At 47.0% G+C, this 24785-nt stretch overlaps 2 protein-coding genes across 14 annotated transcripts in view; both read left to right on the forward strand.

Moving 5' to 3' along the window:
- Positions 1 to 961: 961 nt before the first annotated feature.
- LOC122115319 (non-compact myelin associated protein) lies at positions 962 to 6572 on the forward strand. Its single transcript, XM_042688738.1, has 3 exons — positions 962 to 1042; positions 3342 to 3426; positions 6198 to 6572. The coding sequence occupies exons 1-3, from the start codon at positions 964 to 966 to the stop codon at positions 6331 to 6333; spliced, it is 300 nt and encodes a 99-aa protein (XP_042544672.1). The 5' UTR covers positions 962 to 963; the 3' UTR covers positions 6334 to 6572.
- A 13801-nt stretch (positions 6573 to 20373) lies between these two features.
- Srrm1 (serine and arginine repetitive matrix 1) overlaps positions 20374 to 24785 on the forward strand; it is a 35810-nt gene continuing 31398 nt past the window's right edge. For all 13 annotated transcript variants that reach the window (XM_042688465.1, XM_042688469.1, XM_042688466.1 and 10 more), the window contains exons 1-2: positions 20374 to 20479; positions 24186 to 24275. In XM_042688465.1, coding sequence (XP_042544399.1) covers positions 20459 to 20479; positions 24186 to 24275 — 111 coding nt within the window. In that variant the 5' untranslated portion in view covers positions 20374 to 20458. The remainder of the gene's footprint in view (positions 20480 to 24185; positions 24276 to 24785) is intronic.

The raw sequence follows: 24785 nt of genomic DNA on the forward strand, positions 1-24785 counted from the left end.
AATAAACTACCAGAAAACCGGAAGTGGCACTGTGGCTCACGTGGTAGAGAGTTAGCCTTAAGTTAAAGAGCTTAGGGACAGCACCCAGGCCCAGAATTCAAACCCCACAACTGACCCCTCCTCCCCCGGCCCCCCCCCCCCAAAAAAATATATATATATGCATAATTGTTTTGTTTCTTTTAACCAAACCAGGGGTTGAACTTAGGGCCTTGTGCACAGTTATTTAGTGGGTATGTAAGGTCCTGTCTACACAAGGTGTGGCTTCATTGAGGCCTTATGATCTCGTAGGCTTCCACCTACACTTGCTGTAGATCCTTCGCGAGCCTCCAGATTGTTAGCAGCTGTGGTAAAAATGCTACTCAGGAACAATGAGTTGCATTTGGTTTTGGTCCTGAGAGAAGCCAGACTCTCATGTATACTAAGCCCATATTCTACAGTGAGCTGCAGCCCTTCCTCCCAAAATAGTGAAGGAAAACGTGGTTTGTTTCCCTTCCTTTCTGGCTCCCTGTCGTTCCGAGCATTTTTCGCAGCACCAGAGTGCTGAGCGTATTGTGCGAGGTAGGGAATCGACACTCCCTTGCAGTGGTGTGACAACCCACCAACTACACACCTTCTGCGTCACCCTTCTTCGTGTGTAACATGAAGATTTGTGCGTTTTCATCCTGTCCTAGAGGAAAGGATACATCTAAACCGCTTTGGTGAACCAACTTTCTTTAAAATTCCAATTCCCTCCCCCACACTCCAGTATCTACAAAGAATGGGTCTTATATTTCCTATAGCATGTTTGGCCAGGCATGGTAACACACACCTATAATCCCAACACTTGAGAGACTGAGACAGGAGGATCATGAGTATGAGAGCAGCCTGGGTCTTGAATAGTTCAGTCATGAAGCCAGACACCAAGAGTCAATAAGGATTACCAAGGTTTTAAGTGCTTTCTTCTTTGTCCTCACCAGGATCAAGATGACCACAGCCACAACTTTGGGAGATGCTGTCTTCTCCTTGAACATGACCACCAGGGGAGAAGACTTCCTGTATAAGAGTATGTCAGTGTGGCCAGGGCACTGGGGGTGGGTGGACAGGTCAGTGCCACGTCAGCTGCTGCTGTGTAGAGGCCAAGAACATAGAGCACTGGGTTTGATTCGAATTCTGCCACTGGCCAACTGCATGACCTTGAATTGAATGCAAGCCTTCTTTGCTTTGAGCTTGTGAGATGGGTTTTAAGGATGCTGCCACCAAGGGACTATGGGAACCCAAGAAACCCAGGGGAAGGGCGGAGATGGACACTAGCTCACACTAAGCACTGACAAGCATTATTATTGCTGTTGCTGCTATTACTGTTGTTTTCATTACAGCATCTGGGCATCTAAAAGACAATGGACATCTGAATCTCTCTCTTTTTATTTTATTATTTTTTGCCAGTCCTGGGCACTATCCCTGTGTTCTTTTGCTCAAACTAGTGCTTTACCACTTTGGGCCACAGCTCTACTTCCAGTTTTTAGGTGGTTAATTGGAGATAAGAGTCTCACAACTGGAAGTGGCGCTGTAGCTCAAGTGGTAGAGCGCTCACCTTGAGCTGAAGAGCTGAGGGACAGCGCCCAGGCCCAGAGTTCAAGCCCCACGGCCGACAAAAAAAAAAAAAGAGTCTCACAACTCTTCCTGCCCAGCTGGCTTTAAGCTGTGATCCTCAGAACTCAGCCTCCTCAGTGGCAAGGTTTGTAAGTGTGAGCCACCAGTGCCCTGCCTGACTCTCTCTCTCTCTTTTCATTTTATTTTTTGGTCAGTCATGGGGCTTGAACTCTGGGCCTGAGCGCTGTCCCTCAGCTCTTCAGCTCAAGGCAAGAGATCTACCACTTGAGCCAAGGTGCCATTTCCAGTTTTCTGAGTGGTTTGTTGGAGATAAGAGTCTCATGAACTCAGGGCTGGGAAGGTGGCTCAGTGGTAGAGTACTTATCTTGCACTCATGTAGTCCTGGGTTTGATTCCTCAGCACCACATAAGCAGAAAAAGCCAGAAGTGGCCCTGTGGCTCAAGTGGTAGAGCACTAGCTGAGGGACAGCACCCAGGCCCAGAGTTCAGGCACCAGGACCAAAAAAAAAAAAAAAAAGGTCTCATGGATTTTCCTGCCAGGGCTGGCTTTGAACTGGGATCCTCAGATCTCAGCCTCCTGAGTAGCTAGGATTATAGGTGTAAGCCACCAGTGCCTGGCTTGCTTGCTACGTTTTTCTTTTTTCTTTTTTTTTTTTCCAGTTCTAGGGCTTGAACTCAGGGCCTAGGCACTGTCCCCAAGCTTTTGCTTAAGGCTAGCACTCTACCACTTGAGCCATAGCACCACTTCTGCCTTTTTCTGTGTATGTGGTACTGAGGAATCAAACCCAGGTCTTCATGCATGCTAGGCAAGCACTCTACCACTAAGCCACATCCCCACTCCCTACCTTGCTAGTTGTTGTTTTTTTGTTGTTGTTTTTTTTGTTTTTTTTTTTGGGTCCGGTTGTGGGGCCTGAACTCTGGGCCTGGGCGCTGGTCCCTCAGCTCTTCAGCTCAAGGCTAGCACTCTACCACTTGAGCCACAGCGCCACTTCTGGCTTTTTTTTTCTTTTTGCTTATGTGTTGCTGAGGAATCGAACCCAAGGTCTCAGGCATGTAAGGCAAGCGCTCTACCACTGAGCCACCTTCCCAGCCCCTACCTTGCTAGTTTTTAAGAGTAAAAAACTGAAAACAACAAGAACATCATCAACAGGAAGTTGGTGAATAGATTATAGTTCATCCAAACAATGACAATACTGTGTGGCCGTCCAAAGTCATGAAGAAAAGTACGCTCACACCTGTAATCCTTGCTACTCAGGAGACTCAGATCTGAGGATAGAGGCTAAAAGACAGCCTAGGCAGGAACGTTTGTGATACTCTTATCTCTAATTAACCCCCCCCCAAAAAAAAAAGGTGAAAGTGGAGCTGTGGCTCAAGTAGTAGAGCACTAGCCTTGGGCTAAAAAGCTAATGGATAGTGCTTAGGCCTTGAGTTCAAGCCCCAATACTAGCACGAGAAAAGATGAACTCTTCAGCCCTTGAGAGCAACCACCCTGCTCCCTCTGATCTACTTTCTCTACTTAGTCCCACGCTTCAGGCCTCACCCCCTCCCAGGGAGTGTCCATCAGTAGACCAGTAGATTGATCCATTGATCAGGGCAGAGTCCTTATGATCCAGTCACCTCTCAAGGATCAGATCCACCAGTGAAAGACCAAGTTTTCATGCTAGTTTTGAGGAGACACTTGATATCCAAACAATGTCAGATGGCACAGTGGGGCCCCTCCCTGTCCACACTTTCGCTCCTCCCTCTCCATAGGTTCAGGAGCCATCGTTGCTGCCATTGTGGTGGTTGTCATCATCATCTTCACCGTGGTTCTGATCCTGCTCAAGCTGTATAACAGGTATGGGAGGTCATGGGGCCTGGGATCCGTCTGGTCTGGTCATCCAGCCCTATTCAACAGAGTTGGGATTCACACCCAGCTCACGTGGTTTCAGAGAAAAAACTGCCATCATTCATGAGGTAGCAGTAGTAGAACTACTACTACTACTAATAATACACACCTGTAATCCTAGCTACTCAGGAGGCTGAGATCTGAGGATCATGGTTCAAAGCCAGCCAGGGAAGGAAAGTCCCTGAGACTCTTATCTCCAACAAGCCACTCAGAAAACCAGAAGTGGCACTGTGGCTCAAGTGGTAGAGCACCAGCCTTGAGCTGAAGAGCTGAGGGACAGTGCCCAGGCCCAGAGTTCAAGCGCCACGATCACCACCAACAACCAAATAATATTAATAATAATAAATGTTATTTTTAAACATTTTTTAGCTGAAGGCATGGCTTTCATGGTAGAGCACTTCCCTAGCCAGTGTGAAGTGGTGAGTTCAAACTCACCCCCCAGTAAATAAGTAAACACATATGAATAAAGTTATAAAATTGCTGGGCGCCAATGGCTCATACCTGTAATCCTAGCTACTTAGGAGGCTGAAATCTGAGGATCATGGTTTGAAGCCAACCCAGAAAAGTCCATGAGACTCTTAACTCCAATTAACCACCGGAAAACCAGAAGTGGCACTGTGGCTCAAAGTGATAGAGCGCTACCTTTGAGCACAAAAGCTCAGGGACAGCGCCCAGGCCCTGAGTTCAAGCCCCATGACCAACAGGGGAAAGAATAAAGAATAAAATAAGCCAGGGACTGGTGGTTCACATTTGTAGTTACTTGTAGTTACTTGAGATCTGAGAATCACCGAGTGAAGCCAACCTAGCCAGGAAAGTCCATGCAACTTTTATCACTAATTAAGCCCCAAAAAGCCAGAAGTGGAGCTGTGGCTTAAGTGGTAGAGCGCTAGCTTTGAGCTCAGGGATTTGCTCCCAGGCTCTTGAGTTCAAGTCCCAGGACAGGAACAACAAAAAAAAAATATTACAACTTCATTCTGTTTTGAATACAACCATTTTTCTGATAGTTTATTCCTGAGTAAGAACAAATCTCAGACAAAAAGTTGTAGGCCCTCTTTCTATTCTCAGCAGACTGTCCACATTCCAGAAAATGATCTCCCTCTAAAGGGACACACAGTGATCAAGAAGACCCCCTGAAAAACCCTCCAGAGGGATTTCAATCCCCTTAGAAAGAAAAAGAAGATCCTCCAGGTTGACAAAATAGTGGGAAAGAAAGGAACTTGTTGGGGCTGGGAAGGTGGCTCAGTGGTAGAGTGCTTGCTTTGCATGCATGAGGCCCTGGGTTCGATTCCACATAAGCAGAAAAAGCCAGAAGTGGCGCTGTCGCTCAAGTGGTAGAGCTCTAGCCTTGAGCTGAAGAGCTGAGGGACAGCACCCAGGCCCAGAGTTCAGGCCCCACAACTGACCAAAAAGAAAAATCTCAAAAGGGCTGGGAAGGTGGCTCAGTGGCAGAGTGCTTGCCTTGCATGCATGAGGCCCTGGATTCGATTCCTCAGCACCACATAAGCAGAAAAAGCACCAGCCTTTAGCTGAAGAGCTGAGGGAGAGCGCCCAGGCCCAGAGTTCAAGCCCCACGACCAACAACAACAAAAAGATATTCCCACAAATGTTCCACTGCCCTGAGTCTGCAGAGGATCCAAGAAGAGCACCTAGCCCAACATTAGAGCATCCACAAAGACTTTAGGAAATTGCTTCTCTCCCTCCTTTCCTTCCTTCCTTCCTTCCTTTCTTCTTTCCTTCCTTCCTTCTTTCCTTCCTTCTTCCTTCCTTCCTTCCTCCCTAACTTCCTTCCTCTATCTTTCCTTCCTTCTTTAATAAAATAGAGAAAAAAAATTTTAAAAAAGGAACTGGTTTTCTGTAGATATGTACACAACCGCCAGTGTTCCACTGGGCTTCCGTTACAAAATGAAGTCTGGGTGTGCTCACTTCCCCATCTATATAGTTACTCAGGAGAATGAGTCTCTAGTTGAAATCTAAAACTTCTTAGGTGAGAAATATATCCACAGAGTTTGCATAAGGAAAGATGTGGCTTGTCCAGTAACTCAATCCCAGAAAGATGAATTCATCCTTAAAAGAAATGATGGTTGAACTTGTTTCAAACCCAGGTGCTTTGATTCAGCAAGCAACAACAGTTACAAACAAACAAGGCTATCAGAAAAATGTGGAATGGTTCCATCAGTGGGCTGATGAGTAAGACATAAGTTAACCTGGCTTCAGAAATACCATGTAGGATCCTGATACCAATTTGTGGTACTACAACAATGCAATAAGATGGGCTGGGAAGGTGGCTCAGTGGTAGAGCGCTTGCCTTGCATGCCTGAAGCCCTGGGTTCGATTCCTCAGCACCACATAAGCAGAAAAAAAAGCCGGAAGTGGCGCTGTGGCTCAAGTGGTAGAGTGCTAGCCTTGAGCTGAAGAGCTGAGGGACAGCACACAGGCCCAGAGTTCAGGCCCCACAACCAGACCCAAAAAAACAAAAAACAAAACAAAACAAAAAAACCAATGCAATAATTCTATTGATTTGAGAGGAAAAAAATAGTTGCAGGAGTCACACTAGAGACACCCACCATCCTTCACAGTTGTAATATTCTGTGGGTGACATTGAATCAATGTGATTTTACAGGGATCTACACTAATCTTGTCACCAGCACTGTAGCCACTGAGCCTGCTCCCCACCACCCAGGAGGGAAGACACTTACCCAGGTGTTCCTGTCTCATTACAGGAGAATGAGGACCAGGCGAGAACTGGAGCCCAAGGGCCCCAAGCCAGCTACCCCTCCCGCCGTAGACCCCAACAGCCAACAGCAGCCCGCAACTGTGACCTTCAGTCCTGTAGACCTGCCCTCAGAGACTCGGTGACCTCTGCCCCAGTGCGACCCTTCATTCCCACCCCACCTCTATCTGAAGAGCTTTCTCCAGTCAGACCCCAAAGCATACTTCTCTGCCTGGCAGCTTCATAGGAGTTCCTTCTGTTCAGCTGTGCCAAAGCATCCTTCATACCATCGCTGCATCCCTTTACCTGGTTCTGCTCCCCCCTACCCAGCCATGTCCACATCCCTGCTGGCACCTTCCCCGAAAGGCTGTACAATGCTCTTTTGTCATCTGTTGAGGTGGGGGATATGGCTTTGGTTCTCTCCCTACATTGCTCTAGGTAGATAAACAACCAAGCAGACAGGCAAACAGAAAGACAGGTAGACATTGTCCTGATTCTCCTGCTCAAGAGTCAGCAAACACTCCTGAGAGAGGCACTCTGGGTCTGCCAGAGGGACCAGCTTGGATCTGCCATCTGCCCAGCTATGCAGAGCAAGACAGTTAGTTGATCCTGTGGCGGGGAGCAGGGCCCAGAGAACTAACCTGAGCTAACTACTCAGAAAACAAATATGGTCATGTTTAACCTGCTGCAGTACAAGATGACTACGGCTAGTTTGAATTGACAGTTCACCCTGTTTCTCCCCCTTAAGAAAGATTACAAGCTGGGTACCAGTGGCTCACACCTATAATCCTAGCTACTCAGGAGGCTGAGATCTGAGGATCACAGTTCAAAGCCAGCCCTGGAAGGCAAGTGAGATTCTTATCTCCAATTAACCACCAGAAAAGCAGAAATGGTGCTGTAGCTCAAGTGGTAGAGGGCTAGCCTGGAGCTGAAGAGCTCGGGGACAGTGCCCAGGCCCAGAGTACAAGTCCCATGACCAACCAAAAAAAAAAAAAAGAAAGAAAAAAGGTTACAAACTAGGGCACCAGTGGCTCACACCTAACTACTCTGGAACCTGAGATCTGGGGATCGTGGTTGGAAGCCAACCAGGACAGAAAAGTCTCCGTAAGACTCTTAGCTCCAATTAACCACTCAAAAACCAGAAGTGAGGGCTGGGAATGTGGCTTAGTGATAGAGTGCTTGCCTAGCATGTATGAAGCCCTCGGTTCAATTCTTCAATACCACATAAATGAAAGAAAATGAAAAGAGAAAAAAAATTATATTAAACAAACTGGAAGTGGCACTGTGGCTCAAAGTGGCAGAATGATACCTTGAGCACAAGGAGGCTCAGGGACAGTGCGTAGGCCCTGAGCTCAAACCTTACAACCAACAGCAACCAAAAAATGGAAGTGGTGCTATGGCTCCAGTGGTAGAGCACTCGCCTCGAGCTGAAGAGCCCAGGCCTAGAGTTCAAGCCCCAAGACTGACAAAAAAAAAAGGTTACAAGAGAGTTAGGGGTATGATTCAAAGGGTAGAGCAGCTAAGCCCCTGCCTAACAAAGCATAAGGCTCTGAGTTTAAAATCTCAGTACTGGAGGGGGTGGGGGGAGGCCAAGGAGGGAGGGAAGAAGAAAAGAGGGAAAGAAGAAAAGTTACAAGAGCTTGGTATGGTAGCAATTATCAATAACCCCGGTTCCTCTTTATTTGGATTCTGAGAAGCCCTAACTGTTCTTTGACAGCCAGAGACTGAGACAAAAGCTAAAAGACTAATAACTTAGTGCTTCCTGTGCACCTGTGCCTTTCCTGGTCACCTTTGAGAGACCGGAAACACATTCAAAGCATCCCATTCACAAACCATTTCTCTGTGGAGAGCTGACCTCTGACCCTTAAGCCAGAGGACAATCTGCTGATAAGGGTAAATATTTTGGAATTAAGAAGCCTTCCCTTGAAGCTTGTTGTATGGCCTTGGAAAACATGATTCAGATTCTCTATGCTCAGATGGTTTCTTGACCAGGAAGTAGAAATGGCAACATCTGCTCTTTGGGCTGTTAGAAAAGCAGTATAGTGCCTGGCCCCCAGCAGACACTTTATAGATGGGAACCAGCCCTGTTAAGTACTTCTTTAGTTCAAGACATTCATTTTGGTTACATTTTAATGATTCTGAAACCAGAATGTGTCTTATAACTAATAAGTCCATTTATATAGCTCCCCCTCCCCATCTTAAAAAGTTGGGTTTTAAGCTCAGTGTTGGTGGCTCACAGCTGTAATCCTAGCTATTTAGGAGGCTGAGATCTGAAGATCAACTGTCAAAACCAGCCAGGGCAGCAAAGTCTGTGAGACTCTTATCTCCAATTAACCAGCCAAAGACCAGAAGTGGAGGTATGGATCAAATGGTAAAGCACCAGCCTTGAGTGGAAAACACAAGTGAGAATTGAGGCACTGAGTTCAAGCTCTGGTACCAGCAAAACAATAACATAAAAAGATGGTTTGGCACGTTCTAGCTCTGAAACTATTAGAGCCTGTGTCCACAGAGGAACCTTCCTGGGGTTGTCCCAGTATAATGTCGGTTTGCCAAATGAACAAGGCTTGGATATGGAGGAGGGAGGAGGAACAGTGTGGGGAGAGAAAAAAAAAAAATATTTTAATGTCTTGCTTTTCACTGATGAACATAACTCAAACCTCCCAGGACACTCCTGTGTGCAAATTGAGGTGCTACTAAATACATGAATACATGCTCCCCTTCCCAGGGGCCGGCAGCTGGCTCCCTGTGTGCCTTTTATAATGGGACATCTGCTCTGTACGGTCACCAAATCAATTAAAAGTATTAAATGCTTAAACATAAAAGCTTAAAAATAAAACAATTTAAATCAAACATGTGTTATGTCGATTTCAGTTGTTTAGATCTAACAAGTCCATCCCTCTTCTAAAGACTTCCATTTAGGGGCTGGGAAGGTGGCTCAGTGGTAGAGCGCATGCCTTGCATGCCTGAGGCCCTCGGTTCGATTCCTCAGCACCACATAAGCAAAAAGAAAAAAGCCAGAAGTGGCGCTGTGGCTCAAGTGGTAGAGCGCTAGCCTTGAGCTGAAGAGCTGAGGGACAGTGCCCAGGCCCAGAGTTCAGGCCCCATGACCGGACCCAAAAAAACAAACAAATAAAATAAAGACTTCCATTTATTGCTGGTTGCTGGTGACTCACATCTGTAATCATAGCTACTTGGGAGGTTGAAATCTGAGGCTGTGGGTTTGAAGTCAGCCTGGGCTGTAAGAGGGGCTGGGAATGTGGCTCAGGGGTAGAGTGCTTGCCTTGCATGCATGAGGCCCTGGGTTCGATTCCTCAGCACCACATAAGCAGAAAAAGCTGGAAGTGGGTGCTATGGCTCAAGTGGTAGAGCGCTAGCCTTGAGCTGAAGAGCTCAGGACAGTGCCCAGGCCCAGAGTTCAAGCTCCACGACCAGCAAAAAAAAAATAAAAGAAAAAAGACTCTTATCTCCAACAACAACAACAACAAAAAAAAGCCAGACGTAGCTCTGAGGCTCAAGTAGTAGAGTGCTAGCCTTGAGCAAAAAGAGCTCAGGAACAGTGCCCAGGCCCTGAGTTCGAGCCCCTGGACTGGAACCAAAATAAAAAAGGCTGTAGGTCTTTGTAACTGGCTGCCTGCAGACCACTAGTGCTACAATAAAGATTCCAAAATTCAACCTCTCAAAATGTAGTTTCTCCATTTATATCTGACTTTATATCTGACTTTCTCCACTTAGATCTGGCTTTATATCTGACTTAAGGTATAATTTACCACACAACACATGGTTCCCTGACCGGGAAACCAGTCACCCAGACCCCCGTGCCAAGGAGGGCACCTGGGTTCCTCGAAGCCTCGCTGGCGGACGGCCTCGGGGAGCTGGCTGCCCGGAGTCGGAAACCCCCCAGGGGAGGCCCCCAAGGACTTGCTGCTCCTCTGACAGCCAGCCTGCCAACACCAGATGTGATAGCCAAAAACAATCTTTCTGGAGTCACTCAGAGATCTTCCGGAAGTAAGTCTCTGTTTGTCTTGTCTTCTGTTTGCATGCCTTCTGAATTCTGGGGATGGATCCATCTGGAACAGTGGAGATGATGGGGAGGGGATGCACTTGGGAACCCACCCCCTACCTCCAAGGGTGCAACAGCACCATGAGGTGGTGTGTTCTTTAGGGATGTGGTAGGGTAAGAGACTACCCGGCATAAAGCTGTGGTTGGGGGAGACTACTCACCACCTGGTGCCTAGTTTGCTCATGGTTGGGGGAGGGGGGTTCCCCAACCTGGCACCTGGTCTGGCTGTGGTTGCGGAGGAGCCCTACCTGGCATCTGGTCCGGCCATGGCTGCGGGTCTCTGGTCTACCTGCCTGGCATCTGATAGTGCTCCCAAACTGTAAAGGAGTTGGTGAGTTGGGCTTGCTGAATGGGAGTGGCAGGCTCACTCAACAGACTCTGGATTCAGTTTGCTGAGCAGGAGTGGCAAACCCACTGGGCAGACTTAGAGTTCTTGGTAGGGATGAGCTATGGACTCACTAGGTTTCTTTTTCTTTTCTTTTCTTTTCTTTTTTTTGGTCCAGTTGTGGGGCCTGAACTCTGGGCCTGGGCGCTGTCCCTTAGCTCTTCAGCTCAAGGCTAGAGCTCTACCACTTGAGCCACAGCGCCACTTCCGGCTTTTTTCTTTTTGCTTATGTGGTGCTGAGGAATGGAACCCAGGGCCTCAGGCATGCAAGGCAAGAGCTCTACCACTGAGCCACCTTCCCAGCCCCTCTTTTTCTTTTCTTTTCCAGTCCTGAGACTTGAACTCAGGGCCTGGACACTGTTCCTGAGCTTCTTTTGTTCAAGGTGTGCGCTCTACCACTTGAACCACAGGGTCACTTCCCGCCTTTTCTTTTTATGTGGTACTGAGGAATCAAACCCAGGGCTTCATGCATGCTAGGCAAACACTCTACCACTAAGCCATGTTGACAACCCCTCATTAGGTTTTTGTCTTGCCTTATTCTGTTTTAAAATTGATACCTCTTTTAAATGTGGATCAGCCTTGGGCTGGTCCCAAACCTGGTATGACCCCCCTCTTGCCCAGCTGCAGTTGCAGGAGGTGGAGAGTTGAGGTGGGTGACTTCAGGCCAAGTTTGGGTTTTTCTAGCAATCTGGCTAAAAGTGCAACTTAGTCAATGAGAACCTCCAAGGAGGGTCAGCAAGTTTGGGCCTTACCAAATGTTTTAAAGGATTATTACATTGTTTTAAAGAGGAACTTTAGTTGAAAGGTTTTCTAAGGATTCTTTATTTTGCAAGTCAAGAAAATCTAGTATTTTAGTGCATATGGCTGTTTACATTGTAATCAAGTTACCAGGCTTAGCGAAAAGGCATTGGAAACTTGTGGTTAATTTCCCTCCACTTCTAAAATTTGGGGATGTGTCAAAAATTAAAACATTGCCGGGCGCCGGTGGCTAACGCCTGTAATCCTAGCTGAGGATCACGGTTCAAAGCCAGCCCGGGCAGGAGAGACCGTGAGACCCCTATCTCCAATAAACAACTAGAAAACCGGAAGTGGCGGTGTAGCTCAAGTGGTAGAGCGCTAGCCTTGAGCTGAAGAGCTGAGGGACAGTGCCCAGGCCCAGAATTCAAGCCCCACAACAGGACCAAAAAAAAAAAGCACAGGAAAAATTTAAGATGGGGGCTGGGAAGGTGGCTCAGTGATAGAGCGCTTGCCTTGCATGCCAGAGGTCCTAGGTACGATTCCTCAGCACCACATAAGCAAAAAGAAAAAAGCCAGAAGTGGTGCTGTGGCTCAAGAGCTGAGGGACAGCGCCCAGGCCCAGAGTTCAGGCCCCATGACCGGACCCAAAAAAACAAACAAACAAAAAACTTAAGATGGGCCAATAGAAGGCCTATTTTCAGGGGTGATCGGGCAAAAGGTGCGGCTCAGCGGTCCATGCATGGTGGGACAGGCCCTGGGTAGAGTCCACACATGGTGGAAGAGGGTAAGCTGGTATAAAGGCAGTTCATCTAACCCTAAGGAGTCCAATGGGTATATTGTCATTCTGTAGGATAGGCCAATGAGGGATCCATCTGCTTCCTGTCTCTTTTCCTTGCAAGTGGACATTGGAAACCTGATGGTAAAATGGATGATGATTGTTATTTCTAAAACTGTCCCTTGGGATGTATTAAAAATTGGAAAAATTTTAAAGGAGGGTTAATAATAAAAGGTTTATGTGTGTGATGTAATTTGATTTCAATGTTATTTTGCAATTGGATGTATTTTTTTAAAGGCATAAAGATGCTAAGTCTGGATTCTTGACACAGTGATAGTACTTGTAATTCTTTTTTCTTTTTTGGGGGAGGCACATAATAGACCCCCTTTTGTGGTTGTTGTTGGTCATGGGGCCTGAACTCTGGGCCTGGGCGCTGTCCTTCAGCTCTTCAGCTCAAGGCTAATGCTCTACCACTTGAGCCATAGTACCACTTCCGGTTTTTTCTGCTTCTGTGGTGCTGAGGAATCAAACCCAGGGCCTCATACATGCAAGGCAAACACTCTACCACTAGCCACCCTCCCAGCCCATAATAGACCCTTTATGCCCAACAGCTGCTTTGAGTCTGAGCTAGGTGCAAACCCTATGCCTGCAACCCCATCACTTGGGAGGCTGAAGCAGGATCCTGAGTTCAAGGCCAGCCTGTGCTAAATGATGAGACTGTGTCTCAAAACAGAACAAAACAAACAAAAATAAACCAAACAACTCCTTCTAAAGTCATTGCTGTGGATGGGAAGGTGGCTCAGTAGTAGAGTGCTTGCCTTGCATGCATGAGGCCCTGCGTTCAATTCCTCAGAACCACATAAACAAAAAGCCAGAAATGGTGCTGTGGCTCAAGTGGTAGAGCACTAGCCTTGAGCTAAAATGCTGAGGGACACCCAGGCCCAGAGTTCAGGCCCCACAACTAACACACACACACACAAACAGAGCCATTCAAGCCCCATGACTGACCAAAAAAAAAAAAAGGTATTGTAATGTCTTGGATATGGTTTCTAAGAGTTTCTGATGTAAAGCTAGATGCTGGGTGGCTCATGCCTATAATCCTAGCTACTCATGAGACAAGATCAGAGAGGAGGACTGGGAAGGTGGCTAGTGGTAGAGTGCTTGCCTTGCATGAGGCACTGGATTTCATTCCTCAGCACCACAGAAGCAGAAAAAACCGGAAGTGGTGCTATGGCTCAAGTGGTAGAGCACTAGCCTTGAGCTGAAGAGCTGAGGGACAATGCCCAGGCCTAGAGTTCAGGCCCCACGACCTATAAAACAAAAAAAAAAAAACAAAACAAAAAAGATCAGAGAAGATCAAGGTTCAAAGACAGCCATGTCAAGAAAGTCCATGAGCTTCTTATCTCTAAGTGGTAAAAAGCCAGAAGCAGAGCTGTGGGTCAAGTGGTAGAACACTAGTCTTGAGAAAAAAAAGCTCAAGGATTGTGCCCAGGCTCTGTTTCAAGCCCCAGGACTGACAAACAAACCAAAAACATCAAGAACTATGCTTTAAGGAGATGAATCCTGTTAAAATGTGCAGAATGGACTGGCGTGGGAGAGACTGGAGGCTGAAGAACAAGTTAGTCTATTGCATGAAGTAACAGGCATATCTGTGTATTTGTTAGTGTTTAAATGCCTGTTCTACATAGTCCTCAAATTGTGGAGTTTTGTCTTTTTTTTTTCTTCTTAAGTAGCTATTTGTGGGTGTACAGCAACTCAACAAAAATGTCTCTGGGAACTGTCTGAGTCCCACTGGTGGGAGTTGACAGCAGGAGCATTGTCTCAGATCTGTAGCCCATTGTCCCTGAACACCCATTCTCCTCCCAGCACATGTCCTGGTGAGAAAGCAGCAAACTGCTGTGGTTCAGCAGATCTTGTAATGACCATCAGTCCACACAGACAAGAAGCAGGTAGAGACCTGGTTTATCATAGGTGACTGCTGTTATGAAACCCTCTAAGTAACGTTCAGGTACACCACAGAGTCCTTCACTGGATAACTTGTCATCTCCTCAATGCATGGATTTAACCCACGCTCCTGATGCTCTTTTTTTTTAAATTTTTTTTATTGAATTACGTGATTACATAAACTTCAAAATATTGTGGGATCATGATACTTAGCTAAAGTTACAAACACATTTTTTTATTTTTTGGTTGTGGGGCTTGAATTCTGGACCTGGGCTCTATCCCTCAGCTCTTCAGCACAAGGCTAGCACTCTACCACTGGAGACACAGCACCACTTCTGGTTTTCTGGTAATTAATTGGAGATAAGAGTCTCATGGACTTTCCTGCCTGGGCTGGCTTTGAATCCTGATCCTCAGATCTCAGCCTCCTGAGTAGCTAGGATTACAGGCATGAGCCACCAGCGCCCAGCTTCTAGGTTTTTTATTTTGTTTTGTTTTTTGTTTGTGCCCATACTGGTGCTTGAACTCAGGGCTTAAGTGCTGTAGTTTTTTTTGCTCAAGGCTAGCACTGTCAGTTGAGCCACAGATCCACTTCTGGTTTTTTGTTTCATTAGAGATAAGAATCTCTAAGGTGGGTGCTGGTGGCTCACACTTGTAATCCTAGCTACTCAGGAGGCTGAGATCTGATGATCACAGTTCGAAGCTAGCCTGGGCAGGAAAGTCTGTGAGACTTTTTTTTTTTTGTCAGTCCTGGGGCTTGAACTCTGGCCCTGAGCACTGTCCCTGAGCTTTGGCTCAAGACTAGCACTCTACCACTTCAGCCATAGCTCCATTTCTGGCTTTTTCTGCTTATGTGGTATTGGGGAATCAAACCCAGGGCTTCATGCATGCTAGGCAAGCACTACCACTAAGTCATATTCCCAGCCTATGTGAGACTCTTATCTCTAATAAACTATTCAGAAAAAGCCAGAAGTGGTGCTGTGACTCAAAGTGGTAGAGCAACTAGCCTTGAGCCGAAGAAGTGATCAGACCTGGCTGGGCCAGGTCCTCAGACCTTGATCTGAGGATCAAGGTTCAAAGCCAGCCTGGGCAGGAACGTCAGTGAGACTCATCTCCAATTAACTACCAGAAAACCAGAAGTGGTGCTGTGACTCAAGTGGTAGAGCACTCACCTTGAGCTGAAGAGCTGAGAGACAGTACCCAGGTTCAGAGTTCAAGCCCCACGACCAACAACACAAAAAAGTGCCCAGGCCTGAGTTCAAGGGGAGACTTTCCTGTTTGGATTACAAATGGTAATCTTCAGATCTAAACCTCCTGAGTAGCTAGATTATAAATGTGAGCGTCTGGCTCCTAACTCTTCTTTTGTTTTTAAGAGACAGAGTCTCCAGTATAGCTCAGTCTGGCCTTGAATTTGAAGTTGTCCTGTCATTACCTCTTGGTTAGAGATGTGATTTCCCATACCAGCTTCTCTCCAGTGTTCTTACAGAATGCTGCCCTGTCTTCATGGATCTCAGAACCACCATTCAATGTATTCATTTTTCTTCCAGCTTTCCAGTGTTTGTTCTGTAAGGCAATGGGAGTAAGTAGTGTGTGTGTGTGTGTGTGTGTGTGTGTGTGTGTGTGTGTGTGTGTGTGTGTGTGTGTGTGTGTGTGTGTGTTGTAACCTCTCTGTCCCTTCCTCTCACCTGGTCTTGGAGACTGACCAGACTGAGGAATGCTCATTGGCCATAGGATGATTGGCAGATTTTTTTTTCCCACTGTTTAACCCTCATGTACTAATATTGTCAAATGTAACGTGATCAACAGAAGCAGAAGGTAAGTTGTGCTGTTGGCCGGCTGTATGATTTTTCAGGCAACCATGACCACATAGGATGACATCTATATATGAGTTTGCTCTGGCAGCTACAACATAACTGAAATTTATTTCCTCACAATGCTAGAGGCTAGAAATCCAAGAGTAAAGATACTCCCCTGGGCCTGTCGAAGGCTGTCTTCTCTGTCTGCATGTGGTCTTCCCTCGGTACCTGTCTGTATCTGAATTTCCCCTTGTAAGGAATCCTATTGCAGAGGCCTACCTCATATCCTCTTTAACGACCCCATCTCCAGTCACATTCTGAGGTCCTACAGGTTAGGATTTCAGAATAGGAATGGAAGAGTATAATTCAGCCCTTAATCTTCTAGTTATTATTTTATAAGGACCAATTTAACCACTTGGTTAAAGCACTAATATAAAGCTGTGTGTAATATGTCAACTAAAATGGTAATGACTGCTGTTTTAAGATCTTATAAGCAGTGTGCCAAAGACTCATGCCTGTAATCCTACCTACTTGGGAAGCTGAGAGCTGAGGATTGTGGTTCAAAGCCAACCCTGTCAGGAAAGTCTGTAAGACATCTCCAGTAAACTACTCAGAAAAAGTTGAAAGTGGTGCTGTGGCTCAAGTGGTATAGCCCTAGCCTTGAGCACAAAAAAGCTCAGCAACAGCCCCCAGGTCCTGAGTTCAAGCCCAAGACCAACAGAAAGAAAGAAAAGAAGGAAAGAAAAAAAGAAAGGAGGGAGGGAGGGAGGGAGGGAGGAAGGAAGGAAGGAAGGAAAGAAAAAGATCCTATAGATGCCAAACACTACTGGTGGCTCAGGAGGCTGAGATCCAAGGATCACTGTTATCAGCAAGTAGCTGGAAATGGAGGTGTGGTTCAAGTGGCAGAATGCCAGCCCTGAACAAAAACACCAATGCAAGGCCCTGAGTTCAAGCCCCAGTACGAGGAATCCTTCTCCCTACCCAAAAAAAAAAAAAAAAAATCCACAGCAAAGGATGATATTGGAAAATATAAGTAATGTAAATCCAGACAGAATATAGAAATAAAAACTTCCATGGGGGTTGGGATGTAGCTCAGTGGCAAAGCGCTTGCCTAGCAAGTGCAATGTCCTGGGTTCAATCCCCAGTACCAAAAAAGAAAAGACACACACACACACACACAAAAACCTTCCATGGGCTGGGAAGGTGGCTCAGTGGTAGAGCACTTGCCTTGCATATATGAGGCCCTGGGTTCGATTCCCCAGCAACACATAAGCAAAAAGAAAAAAAGCCAGAAGTGGCACTGTGGCTCAAGTGGTAGAGCACTAGCCTTGAGCTGAAGAGCTGAGGGACAGCGCCCAGGCCCAGAGTTCAGGCCCCACGACCAGACCCAAAAAACAAAAAACAAAAAACTTCCAGCAGTGGCTCTCCAGCAGTGGCTCCCCTGCCCCATGCAGTGTGTACTATTCTTGTTCCTCCAGCTCTTCTTTGAAAATTGCCATGTCTGAACAGCACATCTCTGGAGGTCTTTGAATTGGCACAAAAGCAAAAAGATTGTTACATTGATCTTGAATGCTTGCAGTGACATCCTCCAGCTCCCCATGAACTCTCCAAGGCCTGTCCTACTCATCCTTTGTGTCCCTCACTATCTAAGAACACACAGTAAGGGCTCCCTGAAGACAGCCAATCAAACCAATAACCATGTGCCATTGTTATTTATTGCTAGTACATTATCCTGAGAGAGTAGATCGCCATCTAGTGATTAATACTAGAAAAGTGTGAGACAGAAACCCCTAGGCTGCTTTCATATGGTCTTTTCTTTCTCTTTCTTCCTTTCTTCCTTCCTTCCTTCCTTTCTTTCCTTTTTTGTCAGTTGTGGGCTTGTACTCTGGGCCTGGTCACTGTCCCTCAGCTCTTCAGTTCAAAGCTAGTGCTCTGCCACTTGAGCCACAGCGCCATTTCTGGTTTTCTGGTGGTTACTTGAAGATAAGAGTCTTACAGGGCTGGGAGGTTGGCTCAGTGGTAGAGTGCTTGCCTTGCAAGCAAATAACTAGCCAAAAACAGGCTGGAGGTATGGTTCCAGTTGTAGACTACCATCCTAACAACTCTGATTTCAAGCCCCAGTATACCCCAGACCACCACCGCTAGAAATCTTAGTGTGATAGCTTATATATGAATGATAATGTATACTGTTCCACATACACATTTACAATGTATCCCAATCAATCTCACTCCCCCTTATCTCCTTCCCTGCCCTCCTTTCCCAAGCAATGTTTTATTTTCATAGTTGGAAATAATCTATTTCAACAATATTCAATATTCATCCTTGTTAGTTCATCCTCCTCCTATTAGCTACCACCCCATAACAGTCTACTTCTCTTTCTCTAAGTGCAAGTAATATTCTCTACCACTTGAACCACACCCTCTACCCTTGTTTGTATTTGGGGTTGTTTTGTTTTTGTTTTTTGTACTTGGTTTTTGAGATAGCACTCATTGTCTCAAGGATTGCTGGGACTGGCCTTGTACTCATTCATAACCCACCAGCCTCTGTAGCTGGCATTATAGGTGAGCCTCATTCAACACAGTTTTGTAGAGCCTGTATTATAGGTTGTAGGTAGGTAGTGGGAATACACTAGTGAACAAAACTCAACAAAACCCTGACCTTAGGCAGCTTATATTATCCTAGTATGGTGAGCAGAATAGATAATATTAAAATAAGTGAAACAACCTGGGCACTGGTGGCTCATGCCTGTAATCCTAGCTACTTAGGAGGCTGAGATCTGAGGATCATGGTTCAAAGCCAGCCTGGGCAGAAAAAGAAAAAGTCCATGAGACTCTTATCTCCAAATAACCAAAAAAAAAATGGAAGTGGAGCTGTGGCTCAAGTGGTAGAGGGCCAGCCACATTGAAGGACAGTCCACACACCCTTTACATCCTAACTCCTTCTTTTTCCCGTGTGTGTGTGTGTGTGTGTGTGTGTGGTGTGTGCGCGTGCGCGCACTGAGGCTTGGTGCTGTCCCTGAGCTCTTTTGCTCAAGGCTGGCACTTTACCATTTTGAGCCACAGCCCCACTTCCGGTTTGTGTTGGTTATTTGAAGATGAGTCTCCCGGACTTTCCTGCCCCCAGCCAGTTACAAATGGGATCCTTAAATCATTGCTTCCCGAGTAGCTAGGATTACAGGCATGAGACACCTGTATCCAGCCTTAATCTTCAGAACAAATGCTGAGTGGAAAGGGAAGAAACTGGAAGACCAGACGAGGAGAGTGGAGCCGAAGTTCAGGTTAAGGGCGCCTTGAACTTCCATTCTGGCATAATGGGTTTCTCAACGGCTTGGAAGTGGAAAGGACAAGAGTTAACATGCAGCCTAGAAAGAACCAGAGAACGAGAGAGAGAGAGAGACAGAGGGAGAGAGAGAGAGAGAGAGAGACAGAGAGAGAGAGTTCTCACTGCTTGGGCCTCAGGGAAACGGTGGGAGGAGCTAGGGCTTTTGTGTTCGGTGTGGAGGGGATGAGGGGAAGGCTGCCCGATCAGCCTGATCGTGTGACGTCTGCAAATGGAAGAGGCAGCCTGGCAATGGCCTTTTCGCCCCTCCATGTAGTAGATACATATAAACATACATATGTACATCCTACTATGTATTATATTCCATTATTCTATTAACCAATGAGGTTTCAATTTCTGGAGCCAAGTCTGGGCTGGCGATCGATGTCCGCCAGCATGTCTCAGCACATGGCCGGTAGAAGTTTCGAGAGCCAACACGCGTCTATCTAGGTGCAGAGGCAGGAAGCCAACGTCCGTGCAGGAGGGAACTTGGCATGGTGGCCCGGGAAGGACTGCGCGAGGGACTCGAGCGCGGGCGCCGCCCCGGCCGCCCCGGCCTGCGGCCTCGGACCGCGGTTCCTCGCCGGCGGCCCAAGCCCGGCCTCTCCTAATGGACGCCTTCGGATTCCAGCCCAGCCCGTTGGGCTGGATGCGGATTTCTCTGTCCGACTGCAAAGCTCGGCTCTTCTAGCGCCAATCCTGGTAACTGGCAAGCTCGTAAAGCCTCCCCTGACCACTACGACCGGCGAGAGGGCAGGTCGCGCGGGCGCCGCCGGCGTCGCCCGCAGGGCACCGTCTTTCCCGACAACCGCTCTTCAGCGCCCTGAGGCCGGGAGGGAGGCGGAGGCGGGGCGGGGGTGGGGAAACTTCCCTCACTACGGATCCCACGATGGGTCAACTCACGTTGAGCGAACGAGGTGGGTCACGCGCCACAAAAGGATCTGGAGGGCGGGGCTATTCTACGGCACTCCCTTCTAATCCTTTGGCCTGTGATCTCCGGGATCTCTCTTCCTATTGGCTCCTGAGAGCGGAGGCTCCCCAAGGGCCTGCCTTTCCCAGAAGCAAGTGCGCACGCGTGGAGCGCCCCGGGCTCACTGAGCAGACGCGGCTTCGTGTCGGCTGGACGAGGCGGGTGCAGCGGTGCGCGCGCGCGCGCGCAGCGTCTCGGCCCTCGACTCTTTTCCGCTGGTCCCGCCCTCCGTCGCGGCGGCGCGGTGCACCCTGGGATAAGGAGCGATCTCTGAGCGAGGCAGCAAGATGGACGCGGGATTCTTCCGCGTAAGTACAAGCGCGGGGCTCTGAGGTTGAGGTGAAGGGGTTCTGGGGGAGGCCCGGCAGGAAGACTCGAGTCAGGACACCGTGGTCGGTGGAGGGAGGCCTGCGTGGTTCCGAGGCTCCCCGGTGGGGACCGACGCCCCCCCCCCGGCGCGTTGTGAGGAGACCGGTGCGCCCCTGCGCAGTCTCCTCCTCCGGGATCGTCCCCCCGGCGCGGCGGCAGGAAAATGGCGGCGGGAGTGGGCCGGAGTGGTACCTGGCTGAGGGTCCGGCGAGGCCCGCGGGCCGAGCGCCGCGCTTGCCGCGGGGTCCCCGGGCCTAGCGGAGCCCTGAGGAGGAAGTCCCCGAAGGGAGGCCGCGGGGGAGCCCGAGGCGACTCCTGACGGCGGGGAGCCTCGGAGGGCACTGTGTGGGGGTACCCCCCGGGAGGGCGTCCCGCGAAGGGGGACCTCTCAGAGGTTTTCTTTTGTAAAAAGCGCCCCCTCCCCCCCCCCCCCCCCCCGTGAGCCTTCGCCCGAACGCCGGGTCAGAGTTCACGAGCGCTCCCGCCCAATTCGCTGTCCCTCCGGGGACGGGAACTCGGATAATCTGTGTGTGGTCGGGACGTTTGAATCGGAGGCTCTGGTTAGAGGCCGAGGGTGACACGAAGTGAACCCATTTCTTCCCGCACCTCCCCCCCCCTTTTTTTTTCTTTTTCTTTTTAACTCTTGGAGCTCAATGGCTCTAGAAGTATTCTGTCTTAGGCGCTCTGTAACGTAAGCAGGGAAGTTGCCTGGTCTTCGGGGCCCGAACTTAAGCGTTTATTGGGAAATGAGCTTCCGGTCCAGATTCTAGATAGGGAGGGAGGGACACTTGTAGGATTAAAGTTATGTACAAGGGTTGGTAAATTGTCAGTGCAGAGTAGACCGCCGAGGGACCACTTGGTCAAAGCCAGCATCTCGCCCTAGTGTAATACAGGTTGACTTTACACCCCCTGGAGCATTTGCAGTGTGTGAGTGTTTAAATGGAAAATTAGAAGAGGGAAGAAGGCCGGCATTTAGAGCACTTACCTAACATGTAAAGTGCAGTATTTCCAATACCGCCAAAAAAAAAAAAAAAAAAACCAAACTGCCAACTAGATTTTCATCAGCTGTTTCAGTGTTGGCCCAAGCATGTGACCTAAGGCACCTACCAATTGTTTAACTGTTCTCAGGTCAGGCAAGCAACTGAATGGTAGTTTCACATGAGCTTGTCAAGTTCGAACACTGCTAATGAGCTGTCAACTTGTAACTTTGCATCTGATTTTTTAATGGATACATTTTTACTGGATATTGTATAACATTTTGAAGCAAATAAAGGTTTACTTTGACCCTGTCAAGTAGTACTTCTAGTTGAATAGAATTCCATTGAAATAAAAATGAGGTTGACTTGCAAATTTTAAGATGACAGTTGTCTTTGAAGCTGCTGAAAAAGTAATAGTGTATATGTTAAATACAGTAGGTAGAGTTGTGTTATATATACATTCCTATAAATCCCTAAATTTAGGAGTTAAACTGTAACTAAGCACTGAGTTAAAAGATTTTAGAAGCTGGGCGCCAGTGCCTCATGACTGTAATCTCGAGGCTGAGATCTGAGGATTGTGGTTCAAAGCCAGCCTGGGCAAGAGAGTCGGTGAGACTTTTATCTCCAGTTAACCACCAGAAAACCGGAAGTGGCACAGTGACTCAAGCGTAGAGCACTAAGCCTTGAGCTGAAGAACTCAAGTGACTGGCCTGGAGTTCAAGCCCCATGACTGACCAAAAAAAACTTTTTTGGGGGGAGCAGTTGTCTAGTACTGAATATTTTGAGAAATGTTTAAATGATGTTTTTACTGAACAACTTTCACATGTGACGTCTTTGACATACACTTCTTTTCTTTTTTCTTTTTTTTGTCATGGGGGCTGAACTCTGGGCCTGGGCACTCCCTCAACTCTTCAGCTCAAGGCTAGCGCCCTACCACTTGAGCCACAGCACCACTTCCGGCTTTTTTTTAATGTGATGCTGAAGAATTGAACCCAAGGCCTCATGCATGTGAGGCAAGCACTCCACCACTGAGCCAACTTCCCAGTCCATAACATATACTTCTGATACAACCCTCTATTACTCTTTTCATTTTTTTTTTCTGGACTCTTTAAGAATTTGTCTTTTTTTCTTTTCTTTTCTTTTGGTTGGTTGTGGGGCTTGTACTCGGAGCCTGGGCGCTGTCCCTCAGCTCTTCAGCTCAAATCTAGTGCTCTATCATTTGAGCCATAGCTCCACTTCCGGTTTTCTGGGGGTTAATTGGAGATGAGAGTATCATGGACTTTTCCTGCCCAGGCTGGCTTTGAACCGTGGTCCTCAGATCTCAGCCTCCTGAGTAGCTAGAATTACAGGCATGAGCCACTGGTGTCCGGCTTAAAATTAGTCTTTCTTGTGATATTGGGGATTGAATCTAGAGCCTCATGCATGCTAGACAAGTGTTCTACCACATTAGCCCATCTCCAGCCCTTTTGTTTTTGAGATAGGGTCTCCCCAGCTTTGTCCAGGCTGACTCTTAACTTGAGGCCCAAGTAGATGGAATTATAGCTATGCACCACCATGCCTGGCTTGATATTTTATTCTTAATATATACTTATATTTTTACTTGTATGTAATTCTACATGTTTATAGGGTACAGTGAGGCATTTGAACACATGTATAAAATAAGTGAAGATTGGGTCAGGGTAATTGGCCTAGCTCCACAGACATTTGTTTCCTCCCCCCACCCCCTTGGTGTCATTTTTGGGGCTTGAACTCAGGGTCTAGGGTCTGTCCCTGAGCTTTTGTGTTCAAGGCTAGTGCTGTACCACTAGAGCCACAGCTCCACTTAGAGTTTTTTTGATACTTAATTGGAGATAAGAGTCTCACAGGTTTTTCTGCCCAGGCTGGCTTTGAACCATGATCCTCAAATCTGAGCCTCCTGAGTAGATAGGATTACACACATGAGCCATGGGCTCCTGGCTTCATTATTCCTATTGTTTCAAGTAAGGAAACATTCTCAGAAGTTAGGTGATTTGCTCTGAGAGCACACAAGTATATAGTGGCATGGCTACAGGATAATTCAGGTTTTTTCCTTTCCAACTAGTATTTTCTTAATCACCAGTTAGATTTCAGGTCACACAGCCAGTTATTTCCATATTTAGGCAAACAAGGATAATACATTTAGTGGTCATTGATGATAGTATATTTGTAAGCTCTAATTTTCTTTATTCTTCTCTGACATTTTGTTAAGCAAGGTAAACTTGTATTTCAAATTCTTGAAAGTTATGATAAATTAACACAATACCATTTCCAGGTTCTTTATTGCTTTTTACAGGGCTTCTATGCAGTGCTACAATAATTTTGGAAGCATACTAGCTTTCAGAAAAGGATGGAACTTCAATATATTTAAATAGAAAAGTGTTTCTTATCTCTTAGCATAGTACAGTAGTAAAAGAATACAAATCAAACTTAAGGGGAAAGTGTCAGCTTTATACTGTATATTGCTATATTGTATTTGCCCTGTTACGGGCATATAATGATTTTTAAGTCAATAGTGTCATTTAGTTACATTGTGGAAAATGAATGCATCTTGTATCTGAATCTTAGTTATGGTTTTTCTGTATACTTCATTGCCCTGTAAAGGTGATAAAGGAATTTAACTTTGAATCCTTACACTGTTGTCTTTCTGTAGGGGACAAGTGCAGAACAGGATAATCGGTTTAGCAACAAACAGAAGAAACTACTGAAACAACTGAAATTTGCAGAATGTCTAGAGAAAAAGGTACTGAAATTAGGCAATACTGTATTTTTATTTTAGCACAGTTAATTTACATTGGGGGGGTTGTTTTAGAGATACACTGTAATTTTAGTGCTAAGAAAAGTATTCCCTTTTGTATGTGTATGCTGGTTTTGGGGCCTGAGTTCAGGCCCTCATCAGGACTGGCACTCTACCACTTTGAGTCACAACTCCACTTCTAGCTTTGCATTGTTACTGGAAATAGGAGTCTCACTGACTTTTCTGTCCAGGCTGGCTTTGAACTGTGATCCTCAGACCTCAGCCTTCTGAGTATCTTGAATTACAGGTGTGAACCACTGGTACCTAGCATGAAAGTATTCTTAATTGAGCGTTAGCCACCATGTCGTACAACATAACCAAATAAGTGAGCAGATAATCTAAAAGAAATTTTTTCAGGTAAAACTGTTACTCTGGGGCTGGGAAGGTGACTCAGTGGTAGAGTGCTTGCCTTGCATGCATGAGGCCCTGGGTTCGATTCCTCAGCACCACATGAGC

This window comes from Dipodomys spectabilis, unplaced genomic scaffold (assembly GCF_019054845.1).
Source record: "Dipodomys spectabilis isolate Male_0828 unplaced genomic scaffold, ASM1905484v1 ptg000118l, whole genome shotgun sequence".
Lineage (NCBI taxonomy): Eukaryota > Metazoa > Chordata > Mammalia > Rodentia > Heteromyidae > Dipodomys > Dipodomys spectabilis.

What these genes read in the sequence shown, in the direction of transcription:
- LOC122115319 (XM_042688738.1), top strand. Translation starts at nt 964, where the DNA reads ATGACCACAGCCACAACTTTGGGAGATGCTGTCTTCTCCTTGAACATG. An exon ending in AGAAGACTTCCTGTATAAGA is followed by an intron (nt 1,043 to 3,341) that starts GTATGTCAGTGT and finishes CCCTCTCCATAG; the next exon opens with GTTCAGGAGCCATCGTTGCT. An exon ending in CTGCTCAAGCTGTATAACAG is followed by an intron (nt 3,427 to 6,197) that starts GTATGGGAGGTC and finishes GTCTCATTACAG; the next exon opens with GAGAATGAGGACCAGGCGAG.